Here is a 21,881-nt window from a genome sequence, read left to right on the forward strand (position 1 = left end):
GTTTTGCCGGCATTCAGCCCTAATTAAGCCAGCCCACGCATAAAGACAAGATGAGAGAGAAATATCCCAGTCATCTTATACTGTCTCTATATCCAACGTTGTTTTTTTTTGTTTGTTTTTTTAGCGCAGTGCCATTCAATGAAAATTTGGCTGCGGTGGCAACTTTGTGCTTAATTAGTTGAAGTAATGTTTTTTTCTTCACCCTCAGCCAAGCAGCAGCTTTTCATCTGCAGAGTTAGTGCCAGTGGATTTTGCAAGGAAACGCTGATTCCAACGCCTGGTGTATTATCCCAGGTTAATGCTCATAGCTGAGGGGTTTAAATGTGACAAGCTTACTACACATATACATACACACATGCACACACACACACACGCACACACACACACACACACACACACAGTATAATATAGACACAGTAACAGAAACACAATTGCACGAAGCTGTAAATATATAAGCTATGCAAAAATAAACATACACAAGCACATGAATCAAACATACACACAAACATGCACACGTATATACACAAATGCATGCGTGCGCGCCCACACACACACCGACTGCAAATTATACAGTGACAATCGGGGGTGTCAAATTTTTCCCCAGGGGGTAAAGAGAACCCAGTACAGCGCAGGCGTGTGTTTCAGTGAACTGAAATCTTACAATCCTTACAGCAGCTCCCTTGTTTAATGTAATGTCTGCAGTCTGTAGATGAGGATAAATCCATTACACCAGCTCATGGGGCACGTACCACACAGCAGCGTTTGTAGTCAGGGGTCACTAATAAAGTATTCTACTGCTAAACTGCCAGGCAATCAGACACACACACACACACACGCACGCACCAACAACAGTAGACCATTTCTACTCAAAAACAGACCCACACAATCCTGTACCAGAACTTTCTTTACTATCAGTAGCCAACACTTTATTAAAAGTCCCAGCATATTAGTTGAGAACAGTGGGGTATGATTGTTATGCATTCCACTAGTTTCTGAAAGTGCTATTTGCTTAAATATCCGGTATTATGGCATACATCTTTTAAGTGCAGTCTCCTTTATAACTCACCTCTTTACTACTAGGTCCTGCTCACAGTCCTCCTGAGCTCCTCCTGCCTGCTGTCATTCAGACCTCCCTCTGCTTCCTTCATACAACAGAACATAAATGTAAAACTCACCATCACCCATACTATCCTGCTCAGCACTAACTAAGCCTGCATGACAACCACAGAAAATACAGGCTGCATTATTATCTCTAAGTCCCAATACTTACAAGTTTCAACTTATTCTTTTTTTTAGCACAAAAAAGTGCCAGATATCTTCTCTCCATTTGCTCATGTTGACTCTGTGAATGAAGTCTAATTTGAGTTCAGTAGTGATATATTTGAACTAATACAATTAATCAGCCTTCAGCACACATGGACTGAAGTAATATTGTTCAATTACCCAACCAGGTAAAACTCCTGCATTCCTGAGTGACTAAAAGGGGGTGCCTATTATAAAAGCTAATATCAATAAGCAAAAGACTAACTAAACCACCACAGCCACACAAAAGACTATTAAAATGATGTGTGGAGAAGAGTATCATGATGGATTTGTGACAGAAGGGTACCAGCAAGAGTGAAAGGGAAGGTTACAAGACAGTAATGAGACCAGCTATTTTGTGTTTTGGTTACGGTGGGACTGATGAAAAGAAGAGGCGGAGGTGGCAGAGTTGAAAATGCTAAGATTTTCATTGGGAGTGATGAAGATGAACGGGTTTAGGAATGAGTATATTAGAGGGACAGGTCAGGTTGGACGATTTGGAGACAAAGCAATAGAGGCAAGATTGACATATGTGTAGGAAAGTTGCTGCATATATTAATAACAATAATAATAATGGATTACATTCATATAGCGCTTTATCTAGACACCCAAAGCGCTTCACCATTCAAGGGGGTAACTCACTTCAACCACCACCAATGTGTGGCACCACCTGGGGGATGCACGGCAACCGCTTTGCGCCAGAACTCTTACCACACATGAGCTTGAGGTGGAGAGGGAGCAATCATTGAGCCAATTAAACAGGGGGATCATTAAGTGGCCAGATTGAGAGAGACATGTTAGTAATTTCACCAGGACACCAGGGGACCCCCTACTCTTTGCAATAAGTGCCATGGGATCTTTAATGACCACAGTGAGCCAAGACTTCGGTTTAACATTTCATACTAAAGACGGTGTCTCCTACAGCACAGTGTCTCTGTCACTGCACTGGAGGCATTTGAGATTTTTTTCTTTTTGTTTTTTTGTTTTTTTTGCAGGGGGGTTGTTATTTTTTATCGGGACCAGAATAAACACGGCCCCATACTGGCCTGCCGACACCACTTCCAGCAGCATCTCAGTTTTCCCAGGAGGCCTTCCATCCAAGTATGAGCCAAGCTCATACCTGCTTAGCTTCTGTCATTCTGAAGAGCCAGGGTACATGTTGCTATGGCTGCCCGCTATTATATTGGGAGAAGGATGCTGAAGATGAAGCTGCCAGGCAAGAGGAAAAGAGTAAGGCCGAAGAGGAGGTTTATGGATGTGTGGTGACTCCTAATGGGAGCAGCCGAAAGAAGCAGAAGAATGGATAGATTATCAGCTACGATACAAGTTTCTCGAGTCTCGCTTTGGGATTTCCTAGTTGACTGCAGCTTATTCAGTTTATCATGCACTAAGACAACAAGGCCAACTCGAAATGGTTGCTTTATTTAAGATTCAAGATTTAAGTTTCCTTCATTAATCCCCTTGAGGAAATGCAGTTACTGCACTTTAACCCATCCTAGCTGTGGTTTGTGTAGCTAGGAGCAGTAGCCTTGATGCTGTCCTCAGGGACGAACTCCAGTTCTTTTCCCGTTGCCTTGGCCAGGGCCACAGACAAGATTATAAACCCGAACATGCATATTTCTTTTGATGGTGGGGAAACTAGAGCACCCGGAGAAAACTCCTGGAGAACATGCAAGCTCCACACAGAGGCCGCCCTGGGATGACCCCCAAGGTTTGACAACCCCGTGGTTTGAACCCAGGACCTTCTTGCTGTGAAGCAACAGCGCTAACCACTGGGCCACCGTGCCACCTGAAGACAAGAACAATATTAGTGTAAATAAGAGATTCAGTGAAAAAAAAATTGTTTACATGGATAGATTATCAACTGGACAACACCCAAAAACAAGTTCACGGCTCTTTAAATGTACACAGGGCCATGGATACGCATTGCGACCAGGGCCTGACCCACTTGTCACTCAAAGGGGCAATACCTTTAATTATGCATAAATTTAAGCCTTAATATAATTCAAACAAGTGAGTTATACAAAAATCTGATCTGATTAGGATGCCTCCAGGGCACCTTCCTTTGGAGGTTTACCGGGCACAGACAACTGGGATGAGACCCCGGGGTAGACCCAGAACTCGCTGGAGGGACTATATGTCCAATCTGGCCTAGGAGTGCCTTGGGATCCCCCAGGAGGAGCTGGAGGGCGTTGCTGGGGAGAGGGACATCTGGAGTGCCCTACTTAGCTTGCTGCCATCGCGACCCGACCCCAGAAAAGTGGCTGAAGATGAGATGAGATGAGATGATGAGTTATACAAAAACTCAATCCCCATACAGTTGTCATGGATGGGGAAATTAGTTATAGGGACCAAAACTGTTTTGGTAGCAGGCTGTGAACATGTTTGTTTCTAATGTAAAGTTGGGCATTTTAACATGGGGGTCTATGGGGATCGACTCAACTTCTGGAGCCAGCCTCAAGTGGCCATTCGAGGAACTGCAGCTTTTGGCACCTCTATGTTGACTTAATTTTTCAGCCGCGGAGGTTGCCGCTTGGTTTTAAGTCTGAGCGATATCGGAACACCTTTGTGTGTTACCTGTGTAGGAAAACCATGCCAACCAAGAGCAGGAATACAACTTGATTCCTCACTTCAGCTGATTCTGCCCTTTGGAGTGAAATTATTACCTGTGTGCCTTGATAAATAAAGTGGTTAAATTCAAAGTAAGGTGGTCGAATTAAAAATAAAGTGGTTAGATTCAACCTTTTTATAAATAATTTTATAAATAATTATCGAGACTGAAATGAAACGTTTTACCAAGATAAATCTTTCAGCTACACCATCCAGCCCTGTGATCATCCTCTCCAGCTCACGTCTAGCTCAGTTAGTCCCCCGCTGTTGTATATTTCCTTATTTACTGTCTCTAGTTCTCTCTAAATTATCCACCCACACACACACACACACACACACACACACACACACACACACACACACTCACACACACTCACACACACAAAGATAGCATGAAGTCATCATCTTTTGTCTCCATCATTTTCATTTGAGAAGTATAATTTAGTCTTCCATTCAGGAGTGTGTGTGTGTGTGTGTGTGTGTGTGTGTGTGTGTGTGTGTGTGTGTGTGTGTGTGTGTGTGTGTGTGTGTGTGTGTGTGTGTGTGTTAGGTCATTAAGACAGCAAGAGCCTTGTAGCTGACCCGGAGGCCTGTCTGCCTCCATGTTATTAATAGTCAAATTCTGATTAAACCCCCCTGAAGTGTGTGTGTGTGTGTATACACATGTTTTTGTTACCTTTTGTAGACCTTTTCCGGTATAAGCACAAACCTTGTTGGGACCAGTAGTCCTCTTGGGGACCGAAGCCCGGTCCTAGTGCGACAGAATGTGGTTTCTGACACCCTGGTTAAGGTTAGGGGTAAGGAGTGAATTAAGGGTAGGTTAAGGTTAGAGGTAGGCATGAGTTGGTTAAGGTTAGAGTTAGGCATGAGTTAGTTAAGGATAGAGGTAGGTAAGACTTGGTTGTGGTTATGGTTATGGTTAGTGTTAGGGTTTGGGTTAGGCTGTCCACAATGAATAGAAGTCAATTCAATGTCCTATAGGATTGCTGTGCAAAGGTGTGTGTGTATGTGTGTTCATGTGTCTACATGACATATCGTATATGTTTCCTTTATGCGGATGCATGGATGTTCCCATGTATGAATTTTTGTGACCACAGACATTTCCAACAGGCTGATGTGTCTCTTCCTGTGGAGCACTGACGCACAAGGGTAATGACTTTGTTGTTCTCCACAAACAATTAGCCAGGATGCCATTTACAAATAGACATTCAAATCTTTCCATAAACCTACTCAAAACTTTTCCTACTTAGTCTCTTGCAAGTGTGCAGAAAGAGCAAAAATCAAGGGCGTCCGGGTAGCATTGCAGTCTATTCCATTGCCTACTAAAACAGGGATCGCCGGTTCGAATCCCCGTGTTACCTCCAGCTTGGTCGGGCGTCCCTACAGACACAATTATCCATATATGTTGCTGGGAAGCCAGATGTGGGTATGTGTCTGGTCGCTACACTAGCGCCTCGGTGGATCGGGGTGCCTGTTTGGGGGGGGGGGGATTTGATCCTCCCACGCGCTACGTCCCCCTGGCTAAACTCCTCACTGTCAGGTGAAAAGAAGTGGCTGGCGACTCCACACGGAGGAGGCATGTGGTAGTCTGCAGCCCTCTCCGGATCCAGCAGACCCTGGCAGAGGGGGTGGAGTAGCGACAGAATGGCTCGGAAGACTGGGGTAATTGGCTAAATTCAATTAGGGAAAAAATGGGGGGTGTAAAAGTTAAAAAAAAAAAAAAAATAAGTGTAACTTGAGCGCCCTATTAAATTTCTACTGGCTCCAGAGGAGTTGTTATGTCATTGACACTGACCTTTGACCTACATACAGAAAAAATGCAGAAGCGGGGCAGGCTAAGCTAACTGCTAGCCCATGCAGACCGGCAGTTCCGACAGTCATCCTGGCTGGCATTCGTTCTCTGGACAGTGGAATGTTTGGACTGTGTTGTTAACTGTTTGTTTGTTTCTTTGTTTGTTGTTTTTTTTTGTTTTTGTTTTGCTTGTTTCTCTCTGTTTTTGTATGTTTTTGGTGGTGTCGTTTTTGGAAAATTTTGGGTGTGTGTTTTTGTCTTTGTGTCGCACTGCTGTGGGCTGGGGGAAACGGAATTTTGTTTCTTTTGTGTACGCAGGTACATGAAAAAAATTACAATAAATTGTTCCTGATCACTGAAAAGTGAAAACAGCATTTCTCTATTTAATGCTTAACCCATTAACTCAGATTTGAAATGGCAACCTTAACTGAGGGGGGTTATTGCCATGTGTAATGTACTGATCTACAAAGGTGGAGTTGATTGGTTGTTGCTTGTTTGCCTTGCTTTACCTGAACTCATGTTGTGTGCAGTGTTCATGCTATAAAGGTCTACACTAGTGTTGTGTAGTAGCTTGCAAAATATAACAACGCTACAACACCCCCCCCCCTTTTCTCCCCAATTGTTTCTGGCCAATTACCCCACTTTTCCGAGCCGTCCCAGTCGCTGCTCCACCCCCTCTGCCGGATCCGGGAAGGGCTGCAGACTACCACATGCCTCCTCCGATACATGTGGAGTAGCCAGCCTCTTGTTTTCACCTGACAGTGAAGAGTTTCGCCAGGGGGACGTAGCGCATGGGAGGATCACGCTATTCCCCCCCAGGTGTCCCCCGCCCCCGAACAGGCGCCCCGACCGACCAGGGGAGGCGCTAGTGCAGGACACATACCCACCAGGACACATACCCACATCCGGCTCCCCACCCGCAGAAACAGCCAATTGTGTCTGTAGGGACACCCGACCAAGCTGGAGGTAACACAAGGATTCAAACTGGCGATCCCCTGAGTTGGTATGCAACGAAATAGACCGCCACGCCACCTGGACGCCTGCTTAAACAAAATTTTTCAGTGTCATGATAGAAATCAAACTAATTACACTATAACGTAGCTTTTCTAGAAACAAGCTACTTTTTCCATCAAGTAACGGCGTAAAGTGACCAAACACTACATCGTTGCTTTCTGTTTAACTATTCACTAAACCAAACGAAACAAAACACAACACACAAAGCCGTGTCCCTCACCAGGCCCCATTGGTTCTGAGGTCACAAGCTGCACGCGTGCACGTCTACTAGAGCGTGCATGGCCCGATTCAGAGCCACTACCCAGCAGCAACATGCAAACCCGTATCTGTTGCCTGCTGTTCAGAGTTGGATGACACACAGCTAAGATGGTAAACTGAAGGATGGGCAGGGGGTAGAAAAGTTTAATGTCCTATAGTAGCTTAATGTAACTTGGATCTGGTTTTATAGGGATTTTTATAAGGGGTTTGTAAGATGTATCTACAAGGGTTATTGTTGCAGGACTGAGGGTTTATTACTGTATATTTCAACATAATAGATATTTAAAGTGACACCTTGGTGAAGTTGAGCTGGACAGAGAATGGTTTACAAATTAAAGAAAAAAACAAAAAGATATTTTGGACCTTTTTTTTTAACAACTGTTCTTTTGGGATACTTTGTACAAAGCATATGCATTTCAATTTTTTGTGGTAATAAGTAGCCAAAAAAGAAAATTACGTCACAGTTGATATCCCTTGATATTGATAAAGTAGCTTAAGCTACTTTTCTCTGTAGCTTATTGTGTAGCTTCTTACTTTCAACGAGCCTTGCTGTAGCGTATCTATTTTAAACTGTGAGTAGCTTTTCTCCAGCCTTGCAAAGCCAGCCTTAATCTTGCAAGCTCAACTCTGTTCGTTAGGAGATATTAATATGAAAGGGACACGTTGAGAGTCAGCTGTGCCTGGCAGCTGGAAGCCGGGCCAGTCGTTGAACTGTGGAGCGTGATTTAGTTGATGACGACAGGGAGCGCAGTGCTGTATTTTGAAAATTAAAACAATGCCAGCGCTACAGGTTAGCATCTGTGCTGCTACAGAATTAGTTTCATCAAAGACATTTAGAAAGATGGAAAAAATCATGCACAGGTGTAATAACTGACTACAGTGACTGACCTGCTAGCAGTAGTGATGTTTACTAGCAGATCAGCGTGTTTGGAAATGTGGCATTCGGTTGTACGTCATGGGGTTTGCAGCGCAAACTGCCTGATCCGATTGCCTGCAAAATAATTTGGGTCTACGTCCATTTACCATGCCCCTAACACAAACAAATGCCTACTGAGCCTTGCCAGCCCACAGTGAGCTTAGCAGCATTTGTGGGGTGGCTTTGCATGGTACAGTAATGTATCTCTGCTACTGGCCAAAAAGCTGCTGCAGCAGAACAGTTGGGGGAAGAATGCCTTGCTCAAAGGCACTTCACTGGTAACTGTCAAGGGAGCTGTAAAACATGTCTCTGGTCACAGGCTCTCAGTGTTGATGAATCACAAATGAATTTGACAGCATTTGCAGATTTGTACACAATGCTTATCAAGTCAGGGAATGTGAGACTTCACTTTAGAAAATCAATTGCCGCAAATCAGCTTTGGGTAATTTTTTTACTAAACCATTTAATTGGGGAAAAAAGCTCTTTCAAATTATAACATTAATGAGAACATTCCCATCTCAGCTGCAGTCTTGTTGGTTTAGTTATAAAGCGATCCATCTCACTGTGAGGAAGGAGCAATAGCAAAAGCATGCATACTTTTTCCAGCTTGTAGTTGCATGACACAATGGTTTTCAACAAAAGTATCATTCTAGAAAAAAGCTCAGGGATAACCTGACAGAAGTATTACATAAATGTATCATAATTAATTATTAATTATTCATCATTAATACTTTTGAAACTTGCCTTGGGCAATTCCCTAGCCTAACCTACTATCTGCTGTCTTCTTTACTGTGTCCCCCTCTCATCTCTGACTTACTGAAATAAACAAAATACAATTAAATATTTAAAGAAAAGTGGACTGCACATTTTCCTTTTGAAATTATATAATTGTTTATACACTGTTATTATTTTAAAGTAAAGGACTTGAGTTAGCTTAAAAAGTAAAGCCCCAGTAAATGTCACAGTTTGCTTATTCATTTATTCATTCATCTTCAGCCGCTTCTCCAGGGTAGGGTTGCGGTGGCAGCAAGCTAAGTAGGGCACTCCAGACGTCCCTCTCCCCAGCAACACCCTCCAGCTCCTCCTGGAGGATCCCAAGGCGTTTCCAGGCCAGATTGGACATGTAGTCCCTCAAGCGAGTTCTGGGTCTACCCCGGGGTCTCCTTCCAGTTGACCGTGCCTGGAAAACCTCCAAAGGAAGGCGCCCAGGAGGCATCCTAATCAGATGCCCGAACCACCTCAACTGGGTTCTTTCGACATGGAGCAGCGGCTCTACTCTGAGCTCTCTCCGGATGTCCGAGCTCCTCATCCCATCTCTAAGGCTGAGCCCAGACACCCTACAGAGGAAACTCATTTCAGCCACTTGTATCCGTGATCTCACACTTTTGGTCACTACCCACAGCTCATGACCATAGGTGAGGGTTGGAACGAAGATTGACTGGTAAATTGAGAGCTTTGTCTTCCGGCTCAGCTCCCTCTTCACCACAATGGTCTGGTACAACGTCCGCATTACTGCTGATGCTGCACCAATCCGACTGTCAATCTTCCGCTCCATCCTACCCTCACTCGTGAACAAGAGCCCGATATACTTGAACTCCTTCACTTGAGGCAACAACTCATCCCCAACCCAGAAGGAGCAATCCACCATTTTCTGATAGAGAACCATGGCCTCAGACTTGGAGGTTCTGACTTTCATCCCGGCCATTTCACACTCAGCTGCAAACAACCCCAGTACGTACCGGAGGTCACGTTCTGATGAAGCCAACAAAACCACATCATCTGCAAAGAGCAGAGATGCAATTCTGAGGTTCTCGAAATGGACACACTCCTTACCTTGGCTGCGCCTTGAGATCCTGTCCATGAATATCACAAACAGAATCGGAGACAAGGGACAACCTTGGCGGAGTTCGACACCCACCGAAAACATGTTTGACTTTGTGCCGAGTATGCGGACACAGCTCTCACTTTGGTTATACAAGGACCGGATGGCTTGTATCAACTGCCATGGTACCCCAGACTCCCACAGAGTGCTCCGGGGTACACGGTCATAAGCCTTCTCCAAGTCCACAAAACACATGTAGACCTGCTGGTCAAACTCCCATGCCCCCCTCAGCACTTCCGCAAGGGTAACAAGTTGGTCCGTTGTTCCATGGCAGGACGGAATCCGCATTGTTGCTCCTGGATCCAAGGTTCGACAATCGGCCGGAGCCTCCTTTCCAGCACCAGTTTGCATATTGATATCGTTAAATGTGAGATACAGACGAGGAGCACATGATTCTTTCTCTGGCACATCTTCGTGAGAAATGCATATTCCCTTTTCCCTATAATGGGGAAAATAATATTTTCCATACTGCCCAGCACTACTCTTAGCTCTTTAATTTAAGTGGCCTTTTTCCGAAAGACTTGACAGTGATTAAATCCTCTGAACTGATTGCAGCCAAAGCTGTTATGATTGTTTTAGATAAGAGCCCAGGCCGAATGCCTAAATATACTGTTGTCCTCTTTGATAACACTATCAGTTAAGATATACAAGTGAACTTTCTTGCTGTGTGTGTGTGTGTGTGTGTGTGTGTGTGTGTGTGTGTGTGTGTGTGTGTGTGTGTGTGTGTGTGTGTGTGTGTGTGTGTGTGTGTGCCGCGTTTCCTTGTGTATTTCAGTGAAGGTCCAGAAGTCAGACCACCCTCACTCATGGGACCCCTGTGTCAACTACTGCCAAGTGCCCAACTCCTCCCTCTGCAACACAAGCTCCACTCTCAACAAGTCCTGGACCATCTCCAACAACAACACAATTAACAGCCTAGACTATTGCAAATGTATGGAATCATATTACCATACACCCCTGCCTGTTTACCATCATGAATATTGTAGAACTAAAAAAGAAAGAAACATTGTAAAATATTTTCTTAGATTTTTTTGCCGTATTTTTATGCAATGGAAATATATTGTAGTACTTCTCACCCTCCTCTCTTATTTGCCTTTATATTGAATGTACTCTACTCTTGCTGTGACATTACCTATCCATTTGTCTTCATTATCTCTCTCTCTCTCTCTCTCTCTCTCTCTCTCTCTCTCTCTCTCTCTCTCTCTCTCTCTCTCTCTCTCTCTCTCTCTCTCTCCCTCTCCCCCTTCCTCCCTCTCTCTCTCTCTCTCTTTTTTAGCCCTAGTGGCAACCACGTTTTCCCCTGCCTCTACCACCACGTCAGGTCCCAGCAGCCAGAGTTCCAGCACCTTGCCCAGGACCACGGTTCCCATGAGCCCCCGCAACTCCCTCCTAAAACGAAGGCAGAGGAAGAAAGAGCACAAGAGTTCCTGTAGGTCCTTCTTTTCACCTGGCTTGTCTGTACATTTATATCGGCCAGTCTGTTTGTGTCTTTGGCTATCTGTCTATCAGACCAGACAAGGGATAAGGAAGTGTTCCTGTAAAAGTGGCACTTTTTTTTGCTGTTTGTTTTTTTGTTTATAAAATGCAATTGATGAGGGGCATCTGAGTAGTGTAGTGGTCTATTCCATTGCCTACCAACACGGGGATCGCTGGTTCAAATCTCTGTGTTGCCTCTGGCTTGGCCGGGCATCCCTACAGACACAATTGGCTGTGTCTGCGGGTGGGAAGCCAGATGTGGGTATGTGTCCTGGGCGCTACACTGGCACCTCCTCTGGTCAGTCAAGGGCGCCTGTTCGGGGGCGAGAGGGAACTGGGGGGAATAGCGTGATCCTCCCATGCGCTACATCCCCCTGGAGAAACTCCTCACCATCAGGTGAAAAGAAGCGGCTGGCGACTCCACATGTATTGGAGGAAGAATCTGGTAGTCTGCAGCCCTCCCTGGATAGGCGGGGTTGGAGCAGCGACCGGGACAGTTCGGAAGAGTGGGGTAATTGGACGGGTACAATTGGGTAGAAAAAGGGGAAAAATCCCAAAAAAAATGCAATTGATGTTTAGTTTTGATATGGAGTTGATTAAAATACTCTGTCAAAATTGTAATGATGAGAGTGATCACTTTGATTAAACTGTCTGTATACAGTCAGGGGGCAATAATTGATCAAATTCAAAATGTTTTTGTGTAATCAGTAGAATACATCTTTCCCGCTTTGTTTTTGAATGTGTGGGCATATTTCTGTGTTATGTGCCTATTTTTGCATGTTACCTTATAAAGGTATGTATGTATGTATGTATGTATGTATGTATGTATGTATCTTGTGTATGTAGTATATGATCGTATGTCTGCTGTGTGTATGCCCCTTCTCTTTCTATCTCTCTCTCTCTCTTGCTGAGTGGATGAGGACGTGACTGAGTGAGCAGAGCGTGTGAGCGTTTGCAATCTCTACGGAGTGAGTGACTTTGAAACTTTTTTTATCTTTATCTTTCATTGTAAATATTGTAACTAGTGTGTATTGTAGGGTTTGCTTGTTTGGTGTGTATATAGGGAGATTTTAGGGGGTTTTGTGTGTGTGTTTGTAGTTGGCCCGTGTTTTCTGGTCGGCATGCTAGTCACTGGCATGGATCTGTCCAAACTGACCAGGAAGCACGGCATTAAGATCATGCCGGCTTTCCCTTGTTCAGTGGAGGACGGCTCTCTGGCCGTGGGGCAGGTTGCAGGTTACAACACTATTAAGTCTGCTGCTCGGATGAACAATGCGGTGGTCATATTTGTAGACAGTGTTGAAAAGGTGAATGTGGTGGTGGAGAACGGGATTGTGGTGAATGACAGGTTTGTATCTGTTCTGCTCTCGCCACACCGGCGAAAAAAGTGACTTTGTCAAATGTTCCCCTGTTGATTAGAGATGAAGTGTTGACATGGCGTTATCTCGACATGGAAAAATAGTTTCTCAAATAAGGAAAGTCTTCTCAGGCTGTAAGTCTTCTCACTTAAAACACTTAGTGTCACACAGAAGGCAGCTTATACATGATCCTGACCAACAGGAGTGAGGAGTTGAACTTACCCTTCAAACTGAAAGTAGATGACTTTTGTAACATCCGACAATATGAGATGTTTTAATTGTGGTAGAGAGGGACATCTCATCAGAGTATGTCCAGAGAAAAACTCTACATCAGGACAGAATGGTTCTAACAAGGCACCTGCTGGAAGAGTGGAAACTGAGCAACAGAACAAGAATAAGACAGAGACAATGAGACAAGACGGCCAGGAAAGTGTGGCGGGACAGGACAACAAAACAGTCAGGTGGGTGACAGAGGGCAGGAGGAGACAGGTGAATTACAAAAAATAAAACAGGCAGGTGGTCGAGGAAAGAATGGAGGAGACAGGTGAATTACAAGACAGTCAGGTGGGTGAGGAGGGACAGGAGGAGATAGGTGAAGTACAACAAGACAGTCAGGTGAGTGAGGGAGGACAAAAGGAGGAAGGTGAGGGACAGGAGGCTGCAAAACAAAAGGAAAACTGTAAGTGAAAGAGTTGCAGAGGATAGTGTTAGGAGGAAGTGAAGTTGACATGAAAGATGATGAGGCCCTAAGAGTGACACATCTGAAAAGGAAAACTAAAAGTAACGGTGGAAATTCACAGGTGAAGAAAGGGATAGCAAGACCAGAGGAAAGAGAGCCGTGAAACAGATAGACACAGTCTGGATCCAGTATGGAGGAGGACTCTACTGCTGATAGAGAGAGTGAATCTTCTAACTACGAAGTGGCTGTTAGCCGTAAAACCAAAAGAGCTTACAGAGTTGGTAAAATCAAACTGTTCTTTCAGAAAACAGAGAACATGAAAGGAGTGAAAATTGAGGATTACTTCTCTGACAGAGAGCTGTTCACTAACTCTGCTGGGCTACAGATGAGCATTAAAGGAAGAGGAGATTTCACTGAACAGGAGGTGTATCAACTGAAGAATTTTTTTCAGAGAATCAGACAAGAGCTAAATAATGGAGATTATGATGAATAAGATCTTACACCCTGAATGTAAGTCAGCGTTGTTGTTATGTTTGCTTTTAATCTCTCTTGCAATGAGTCACTTTAATAGCAGTATGCTGAACATAAATGGTGCAAGAGATGCAGCAAAAAGGTTGCTGCTATATGAGCTGATGAGACTTAAAGGAACTAATCTGATGTTTGTGCGGGACACTCACAGTGACAGTTTTAATGAGTCTGACTGGAAGAGAGACTGGGGTGGAGAAGTGGTGCTGATTCACAAGAGCAGAACCAGTGGGGTAGTGGGCATTCTCTTTGCAAAGAACTTTGCATCAGTGTCATTTGAGGTAGAGCAGGTGGTGGAGGGCAGACTGATGGTATTGAGGGTAACATTTTAATATTTTAATATAGTTTTTTATCAATGCGTATGTGCCTATTATAGGACCTGACAGAGTACACTTTTTTACAAGTTCTAAGCACCATTTTAAGTAAAGCTAATGTTGAGGATCTTTTATTTTTAGGAGATTTTAATTGTACTGAAATTATTTTACAGACAGAAATCACTTAGAGCCTCCTAGTGCATCAAAGTGTGCACTGAGACGACTTCTGGAAACATGATTTAGTAGAAGTGTGTAGAAGGCGAATGGTGATAAAAGACAATATTGGGCCCACACTGGAGAGAATTTAATATCCCTGGCTAGGTAAATCTGGTTTTATTGTTTTAAACATAATTTTAACATTTATAAAAGGTGCAGAATGTTACCTGTATGTTTTACTCATCACTTTTTGGTCACTTGTAACGTTTTAATCACTAATTTAAAGTCTAAAAGTGCATATTGGTATTTCACACAGCTTTATTATATGATGCTCATTTTAAGGATGTATTTAAATTTTTGGAGAGGTTTAAAGAGCAGAAAACAAGATTTTAAATCTTTGAGACAGTGGTGGGTTTGTGGGAACATAGAAATAAAACAGCTCTGTCAGTAGTACACTCTCAGTGTCACACGGGGCATTATCAGATCCATGGGAGATCTAGAGGCGGGAATTGTGGAACTGGACAGTTTAGCAGAATCCACTGGAAATCGAGATCAAATTGAAGATCTCAAGTCTAAAAGATCTGCTCTTACTGACCTACTAGGCACCTGATCTAAGGCTCAGGGGGTGCTGGTGCGGTCATGTTTTCAGAGCGCAGCACTGATGGATGCACTGTCCAAGTTTTTCTTTGGCTAAGAGAAGAGGAATGGGCAAAGCAAGTTTATTCATGCTCTGTGCTCTGCTACAGGACAGGAACTAAGAGACTCTAATGAGATATGAAAGCAAGCAAAGTGTTTTTATTCTGAGCTTTACAGCAGTGAGTATAGAGAAAACAAAGAACTGTTTGGATACTTCTGTGAAAATTTGCCCAAAGTCCCTGAAAAAATTAATGCTGAACCACTGGTGCTACAAGAACTTTTCACAGCCCTGCAAGTCGTGGAAGGGGACAAGGCCCCTGGCATTGATTGGATTCCAGCAGAGTTTTATAAAGAGCTCTGGAGGGAGATGAGTGAAGCCCTTTTAATAGTTTTTAATGGGTTTTAAAAGCATGTTGCTACCGCTAAGCTGCAGGAGAGCGGTAATAACTCTCTTACCAAAGAAAGGAGATCTAGAGATCTACAGGAGATCAAAAACTGGTGTCCTGTGTCTCTTCTCTGTATAGACCATAAAATCCTGTCCAAAGCGCTGGCCAACAGACTGAGAGAGATGATGGATTCAATAATTCACCAAGATCAGACATAATGTGTGCCTGTTAGGTCCATTCTGGACAATGTATCCTTAATTCAAGATATCTTGGAAATTTCTAGTTTTTGGGATTTGAAACTGGTCTCATTTCTCTAGATCAGGAAAAAAGCTTTTGATCAGGTTGCGCACCTTTAACTCTGGAAGACTTTGGAGAATTTTGGTCCCAGCCCAGGTCTTATAGCTATGATCAATGTTTTGTACCAGGACATTGAGCATGTACTGAACATTAATGGAGATGTAAGTCCCCTTTTCAAAGTGTGTAAGGGGGGTGAGACAGGGCTGTTCACTCTCAGGGACATTGTATTCATTGTCTTATGAACCCATGTTATGTAAAGTAAGGGGTAGCACTGATGGTCTGTTTTTAAAGGATTTTAACAAAAGACGTGGTTTTTTTTATCAGCTTATGCAGATGATATCATTGTTATTTTCAAAAACCTGGAAGAGATCAAAAAACTGGAGGGAATTGTTCAAGATCGTGGAACCATATCAGCTGCAAAAGGCAGTTGGAAAAAGAGTGAAGCACTGGCAGTGGGGGATTGGGGGGGGGTCTACCCAGTCTACCAGAGAGAGTTGTTAGGGCTGTTAGGGTGTGGTAGAGAGGGTAGAAAGAAGGTTAAATAAATGGAAATGGCTGAAGCCACACATGTCCTTTAAAGGAAGGGTAGTAGTCATTAAGAGCATGATAGATTCTGCTCTGTGGCATCCGTTGGCCTGCAGGGAACCACCTAAAGACCTAACACAAAAAAATACAAGTCATCGTAGTGGATTTTTTTCTGGGACAAGTTACATTGGGTGCCCCAGAGTGTGTTGGAGGGGCAAGGTCTAGTACACATAGAAAGCAGAATAGCTACATTCAGATTACAGTTTGTACAGAGATATTTTACAGGTCTAAAATATGTTGTTTGGAGAGATGTGACAAGTAGCATCTTGAGGAGGACAGTTGGCCTGGGTTCAGACACTGCATTGTTTTTAATGGATTTTAGTTTTTTTAAAACTATGTGCATTACCCTCTTTTTATCAAGCACTTTTTAAGTCATGGGATTGATTTAAATGGAAGAGACTAAAGCCTACAGCTCTTTGTACTGGCTATTAGAAGAGCCTCTCATTAATGGGGCCAGAATGGATGTTCAAGACAGCCCAGCACCAGGTCTTACCAGAATGCTCTGCACCACTGGTCACTCTGAGAAGAATAGTGGATGTAGCTGGTCCTGGACTGACCGACACCCAGACTGTGGCTTCTGTTCTTGGGCAGAGATCTATTTGACAGACAATGAATGTTTTAAATATGTGTATTGAGAGACTGATGGATGAGGATGTTATGATGCTGCAGGAGGACAATGGTGGAGTGGACACTCCTGATGAAAATGATCCATTTCCAGAGCTGGGCTTTTTTCCAAATCTGGATGGATTCTCAGGACCCTTATTAAATTCGATTGACTGTAAGTCTGTGGACTTGTACGCTGTTAAAGGAAAAACTGTGTATAATTGTTGTGTGAAAGCACTGAACATATGTAAACTGGATGGGAGACAATTGACTTACTGTACATGAACGCATCAGCCCATTGTCTCCGATATGTTAGACACTGTATAATGGAGCATTATGGTTTGTTAACAAACTGTTGAGCCCTCACTTGTCACTGTCCTTTACTCCAAAGTCAATTGGCCTGCTCTATCAACATGGCAACTAGTCACTGGTATGTTTTTATCTATAAGGCTATTCTGGGTACCCTCCCCTGTTATTTATCGAACTTTCTGTCCATAAAACATGGCACTTATGGTTTACAGTCTCAGGACACCTTGCAAAAGACTGTTCCTAAAGTTCGGACTGAGCTGGGCAAGAAGGCCTTTATGTTTTCTGCACCATTGGCCTGCCTGGAATAGCCTGCAGAATAGACTTAAACTCCAGGACATGGTTGCTCTATCCGAATTTAAAGGTATGGTTAAGTCTATGGAATCTGAGTCTATTGGAAATTGTAAATGTTTCAATTGATAATAGGTTTGTATCTTTTTCCTTAATTTTTATGCTATTTTGCACTTTGAGCTTTTCTGTTGTCTTCATGTGAGTGTGTGCCGAAACTGATGTACTGCTGCCATTCTTGGCCAGGTCTCTCTTGTAAAAGAGATTGTAATTTCAATGGGACTAACCTGGTTAAATAAAGGTAAATGAAATGGAAATTGGAGAGTTGACACAGTGTGGAGACAGGTGTGGGCAATGGTGTGAAACCAATATGGAGGGTTTTATGTACAGGTGCACCTCAAAAAAATAGAATTTTGTGGAAAAGTTAATTATTTTCCGTAATTTAATTCAAAAATTGAAACTTTCATATATTCTAGATCAGTTTTTCTCAACCGGGGGTCCGCGGACCCCTAGTGGTCTGTGGTGTAATTGCAAGGGTCCGTGAAAATAAAATATCTTTAAAAAAAAGATCCTATGACATTTATGGAAATAGGATTATTTTACTCAAATGTGACTGAGACCTTTATCTACCTAAACTATAAAGGGTAACAGGACTTTTTTCTCTAATTACATCTGTTTCACAAGTGTAATTTATTGTATTTTATTAAGAGATCTCGCTCCCGTTTGCATTGTTAAAAGTTACTGCATAAAAATTCTGTTGTTACATATATCTGAAAGTTACTGAATACATATTCTGTTTTGTTACATATATCTGAAAGTTACTGCATAAGAATTCTGTTTTGTTAACTATATCTAAGTTACAACTGAAAGCTCTTATTTTTGCCCCAAAGAGTGAATAAATGCTATAATGCAATTTAAAATGCAGTTTCTACTGTTTCTATCAAATTGCAACCCCCCTCCCCCAAGATCAGGTGGAGGGGTCCTCAGGGTAGAACAAAAATACGCAGGGGGTCCAGGACCCCAAAAAGGTTGAGAACCACTGTTCTAGATTCATTACACATAAAGTGAAATATGTCAAGCCTTTTTTTGTTTTAATCTTGATGATTACGGCTTATGGCTCATGAAAATCAAAAATCCAGTATTTCAAAATATTATAATATTACATAAGACCAATCAAAAACAAAAAAGCATTTATAATACAGAAATGTCAACCTTCTGAAAAGTATGTTCATTTATGCACTCAATACTTGGTTGGTACTCCTTTTGCACGAATTACTGCATCAATGCGATGTGGCATGGAGGCAATCAGCCTGTGGCACTGCTGAGGTGTTATGGAAGCCCAGGTTGCTTTGATAGTGGCCTTCACCTCGTCTGCATTGTTGGGTCTGGTGTCTCTCACCTTCCTCTTGACAATCTTGTTGACTAGCCAATCAAGCATTAATAATTAAACCAGTTACTAGTAGTTTTGGCACTGTGGGCAGGTGCCAAGTCCTGCTTGAAAATTAAATCAGCATCTCCATAAAGCTTGTCAGCAGATGGAAGCATGAAGTGCTCTAAAATCTCCTGGTAGATGGCTGCGTTGACTCTGGGCTTGATGAAACACAGTGGACCAACACCAGCAGATGACATGGCACCCCAAGTCATCACTGACTGTGGAAACTTCGCACTGGACTTCAAGCAAGTTGAATTATGTGCCTCTCCACTGTTCCTCCAGACTCTGGGACCTTGATTTCCAAATGAAATGCAACATTTACTTTCATCTGAAAAGAGGACTTTGGACCACTGACCAACGGTCCAGTTCTTCCCTCCTTAGCCCAGGTAAGATGCTTCTGACGTTGTCTCTGGTTCAGGAGTGGCTTGACACTAGGAATGCGATACTTGTAGCTCAGTTCCTGGGCACGTCTGTGCATAGTGGCTCTTGATGCAGTGATCCATCCTCAGTCCACTCCTTGTGAAGCTCCCCCAAGTTCTTGAATCGGCCTTGCTTGACAATCCTCTCAAGGCTGCGGTCATCCCTGTTGCTTATGCACCTTTTCCTACCACACTTTTCCCTTCCAGTCAACTTTCCATGGATATGCTTTGATACAGCACTCTGCGAACAGCCAGCCCTTTCAGCAATGACCCTCTGTGGCTTATGGGGTATTGTCAAGAGGAAGATGAGAGACACCGGACCCAACAATAAAGACAAGCTGAAGGCCGCTACCAAAGCAACCTGGGCTTCCGTAACACCTCAGCAGTGCCACAGGCTGATTGCCTCCATGCCACGCCGCATTGATGCAGTAATTCAGGCAAAAGGAGCCCCAACCAAGTATTGAGTGCATAAATAAACATACTTTTCAGAGGGTCGACATTTCTGTATTATAAATCCTTTTTTTTGATGGTCATATGTAATATTCTAATATTTTGAGATACTGGATTTTTGATTTTCATGAGCCATAAGCCGTAATCATCAAAGTTAAAACAAAAAAGGCTTGACATATTTCACTTTATGTGTAATGAATATAGAATATATGAAAGTTTCACTTTTTGAATGAAATTACGGAAAACAATGAACTTTTCCACAATATTCTAATTTTTTTAGATGCACCTGTATATCACCTCTAAAGAAAAGGACCGGTGATTTGCAGTGGAGGATTCTACATGGTGCCATTGCTGTAAATAGTTTTATCTCTATGATCAACCCCACAGTTTCAAGTAAATGTCCCTTTTGCGGAGAAGTAGAGACTGTTTTTCATGGTTTTTACTTATGCGAAAGACTCTGTAACATTTTTAATGCACTGGAGAATGTTTTTAGATGGTTTGGTGAGAGGTAGTAGAGACAGGCATGGGTGCAAGTGTGATGTAAAATTTTGCCAAATCAGTATGCAGATTGACAAGACCATACTGGATCGGTCGAGGCTCCATACTGGATCGGTCAAGGCCTGGGTTTACAACAGCCACCGTTGGTGCTGTGCCCTCACAGATACCGATGGAAACAGTAAAATTCGCTTTGGCAACCCCTGAGAAACAGGGAATAAGCCAAAAGAAGAAGAGGAAGAAGAGGTGAGAAGTGATCTAAGACTCTTCATTTTGGGAGTTGGCTGCAAAAAAAATCTGATGCCTCTGAGTGGCAACTACTAAATCTGGTAGTAGGGGAGGCCAAACTGTCAATCTATAGTAGCAGGAAGAGTAGAGTGGAGAACAGGACAGGGCAGGAAGTATTTCCTGATTTCATCTCATTGGTGAAAACCAGAGTCTGGGTTGATTTTAGATTCTTTAAACGAATGAGTATCATGGGGGATTTTATCAAAAAGTGGTGCTATAAATGACGAGATATGTTCTGTGGCAGGTGATGACTTAATATTTAATACCATTTTTAAATAGGTAATGAAATTGTTGTTTTTTTAACCATACTGTACAGTACTATTTTTTTGTCATGGAATTTTACAATTTTTTTTAATAAACGTTTTTTAAAAAAAAAATCTCTCTCTCTCTCTCTCTCTCTCTCTCTCTCTCTCTCTCTCTCTCTCTCTCTCTCTCTCTCTCTCTCTCTCTCTCTCTCTCTCTCTCTCTCTCTCTCTCTCTCTCTCTCTCTCTCTCTCTCTCTCTCTCTCTCTCTCTCTCTCTCTCTCTCTCTCTCTCTCTCTCTCTCTCTCAGTGTCTCTGGCATCCAGCTCAGTGGGTCCTGGTGGTCAAGTGGTTCATGTTGAGACCAGCGAGGTCATTTTAAGAGGGGATCCACTCAATGGGTTTGGCGTTCAACTGCAGGGAGGGATATTTGCCACAGAAACTCTGTCTGCCCCACCGCTCATCCGTTTCATAGAGCCTGACAGTTCAGCTGAGAGGTGTGTATGCAATCTGCACTCATACAGGACACCTACGAATACACACACACACACACACCAATGCGTGTGCCTGTGCCATCTAAATCTCAAGCTGGCACACCCAGCATAATCATAAAAAATGTACAAGTTAGCTGCAAATCAAAATAGATAGTATTTCTTATTATTTCTTAAACTATTACAATTAGTTGAAAAAAAACGACACAACCAATAGAAATAAAAGTTATTTTTTTCTTGCTTCTTGTTTACCATATGATGATGATGATGATAAATCAGATTTTTTGAGTGGCAGTGCTTTTTGCAAATGCCAGTTTGTGAGCAGCCCCTCCTCTTTCACTCATTGTACAGCCCACGTATTGCACAGAAGCCTACTTTCCACCAGCTAGCTGCTTTTAATGTAGGTCAAGATAAAAATCATGGTGAAACAAAGCACTTTGCTTAGGTTTGTCATAGTGAGGAGCAGGAAGAAGAGAATTCAGCTCGAGTTCAGCCGTCATTCTCAACCCAGACCCCTACTCCTGCTCCAGTTTCTCCTCAGGTGCCAAGTAGTAATGACACGTCCGCCGCTGCTGATTCAGCCCTTTCCCCGTCAGCGGCTGTACTGTTGAAAGGCTCTTTTCTTCTGTCAGTTGGATAAAAACTGGTATCGGGGCATCAGTATGACATCCAGACTGAAC

At 43.0% G+C, this 21,881-nt stretch overlaps 1 protein-coding gene across 1 annotated transcript in view; it reads left to right on the forward strand.

Annotated features, from left to right (window-relative positions):
* LOC130107218 (glutamate receptor-interacting protein 2-like) overlaps positions 1 to 21,881 on the forward strand; it is a 296,900-nt gene that overhangs the window by 218,687 nt on the left and 56,332 nt on the right. The window contains exons 10-12 of the mRNA XM_056273700.1: positions 10,550 to 10,705; positions 11,051 to 11,203; positions 21,021 to 21,207. Coding sequence (XP_056129675.1) covers positions 10,550 to 10,705; positions 11,051 to 11,203; positions 21,021 to 21,207 — 496 coding nt within the window. The remainder of the gene's footprint in view (positions 1 to 10,549; positions 10,706 to 11,050; positions 11,204 to 21,020; positions 21,208 to 21,881) is intronic.

The sequence above is a fragment of the Lampris incognitus genome, chromosome 2 (genome assembly GCF_029633865.1).
Source record: "Lampris incognitus isolate fLamInc1 chromosome 2, fLamInc1.hap2, whole genome shotgun sequence".
In the NCBI taxonomy this organism is placed as follows: domain Eukaryota; kingdom Metazoa; phylum Chordata; class Actinopteri; order Lampriformes; family Lampridae; genus Lampris; species Lampris incognitus.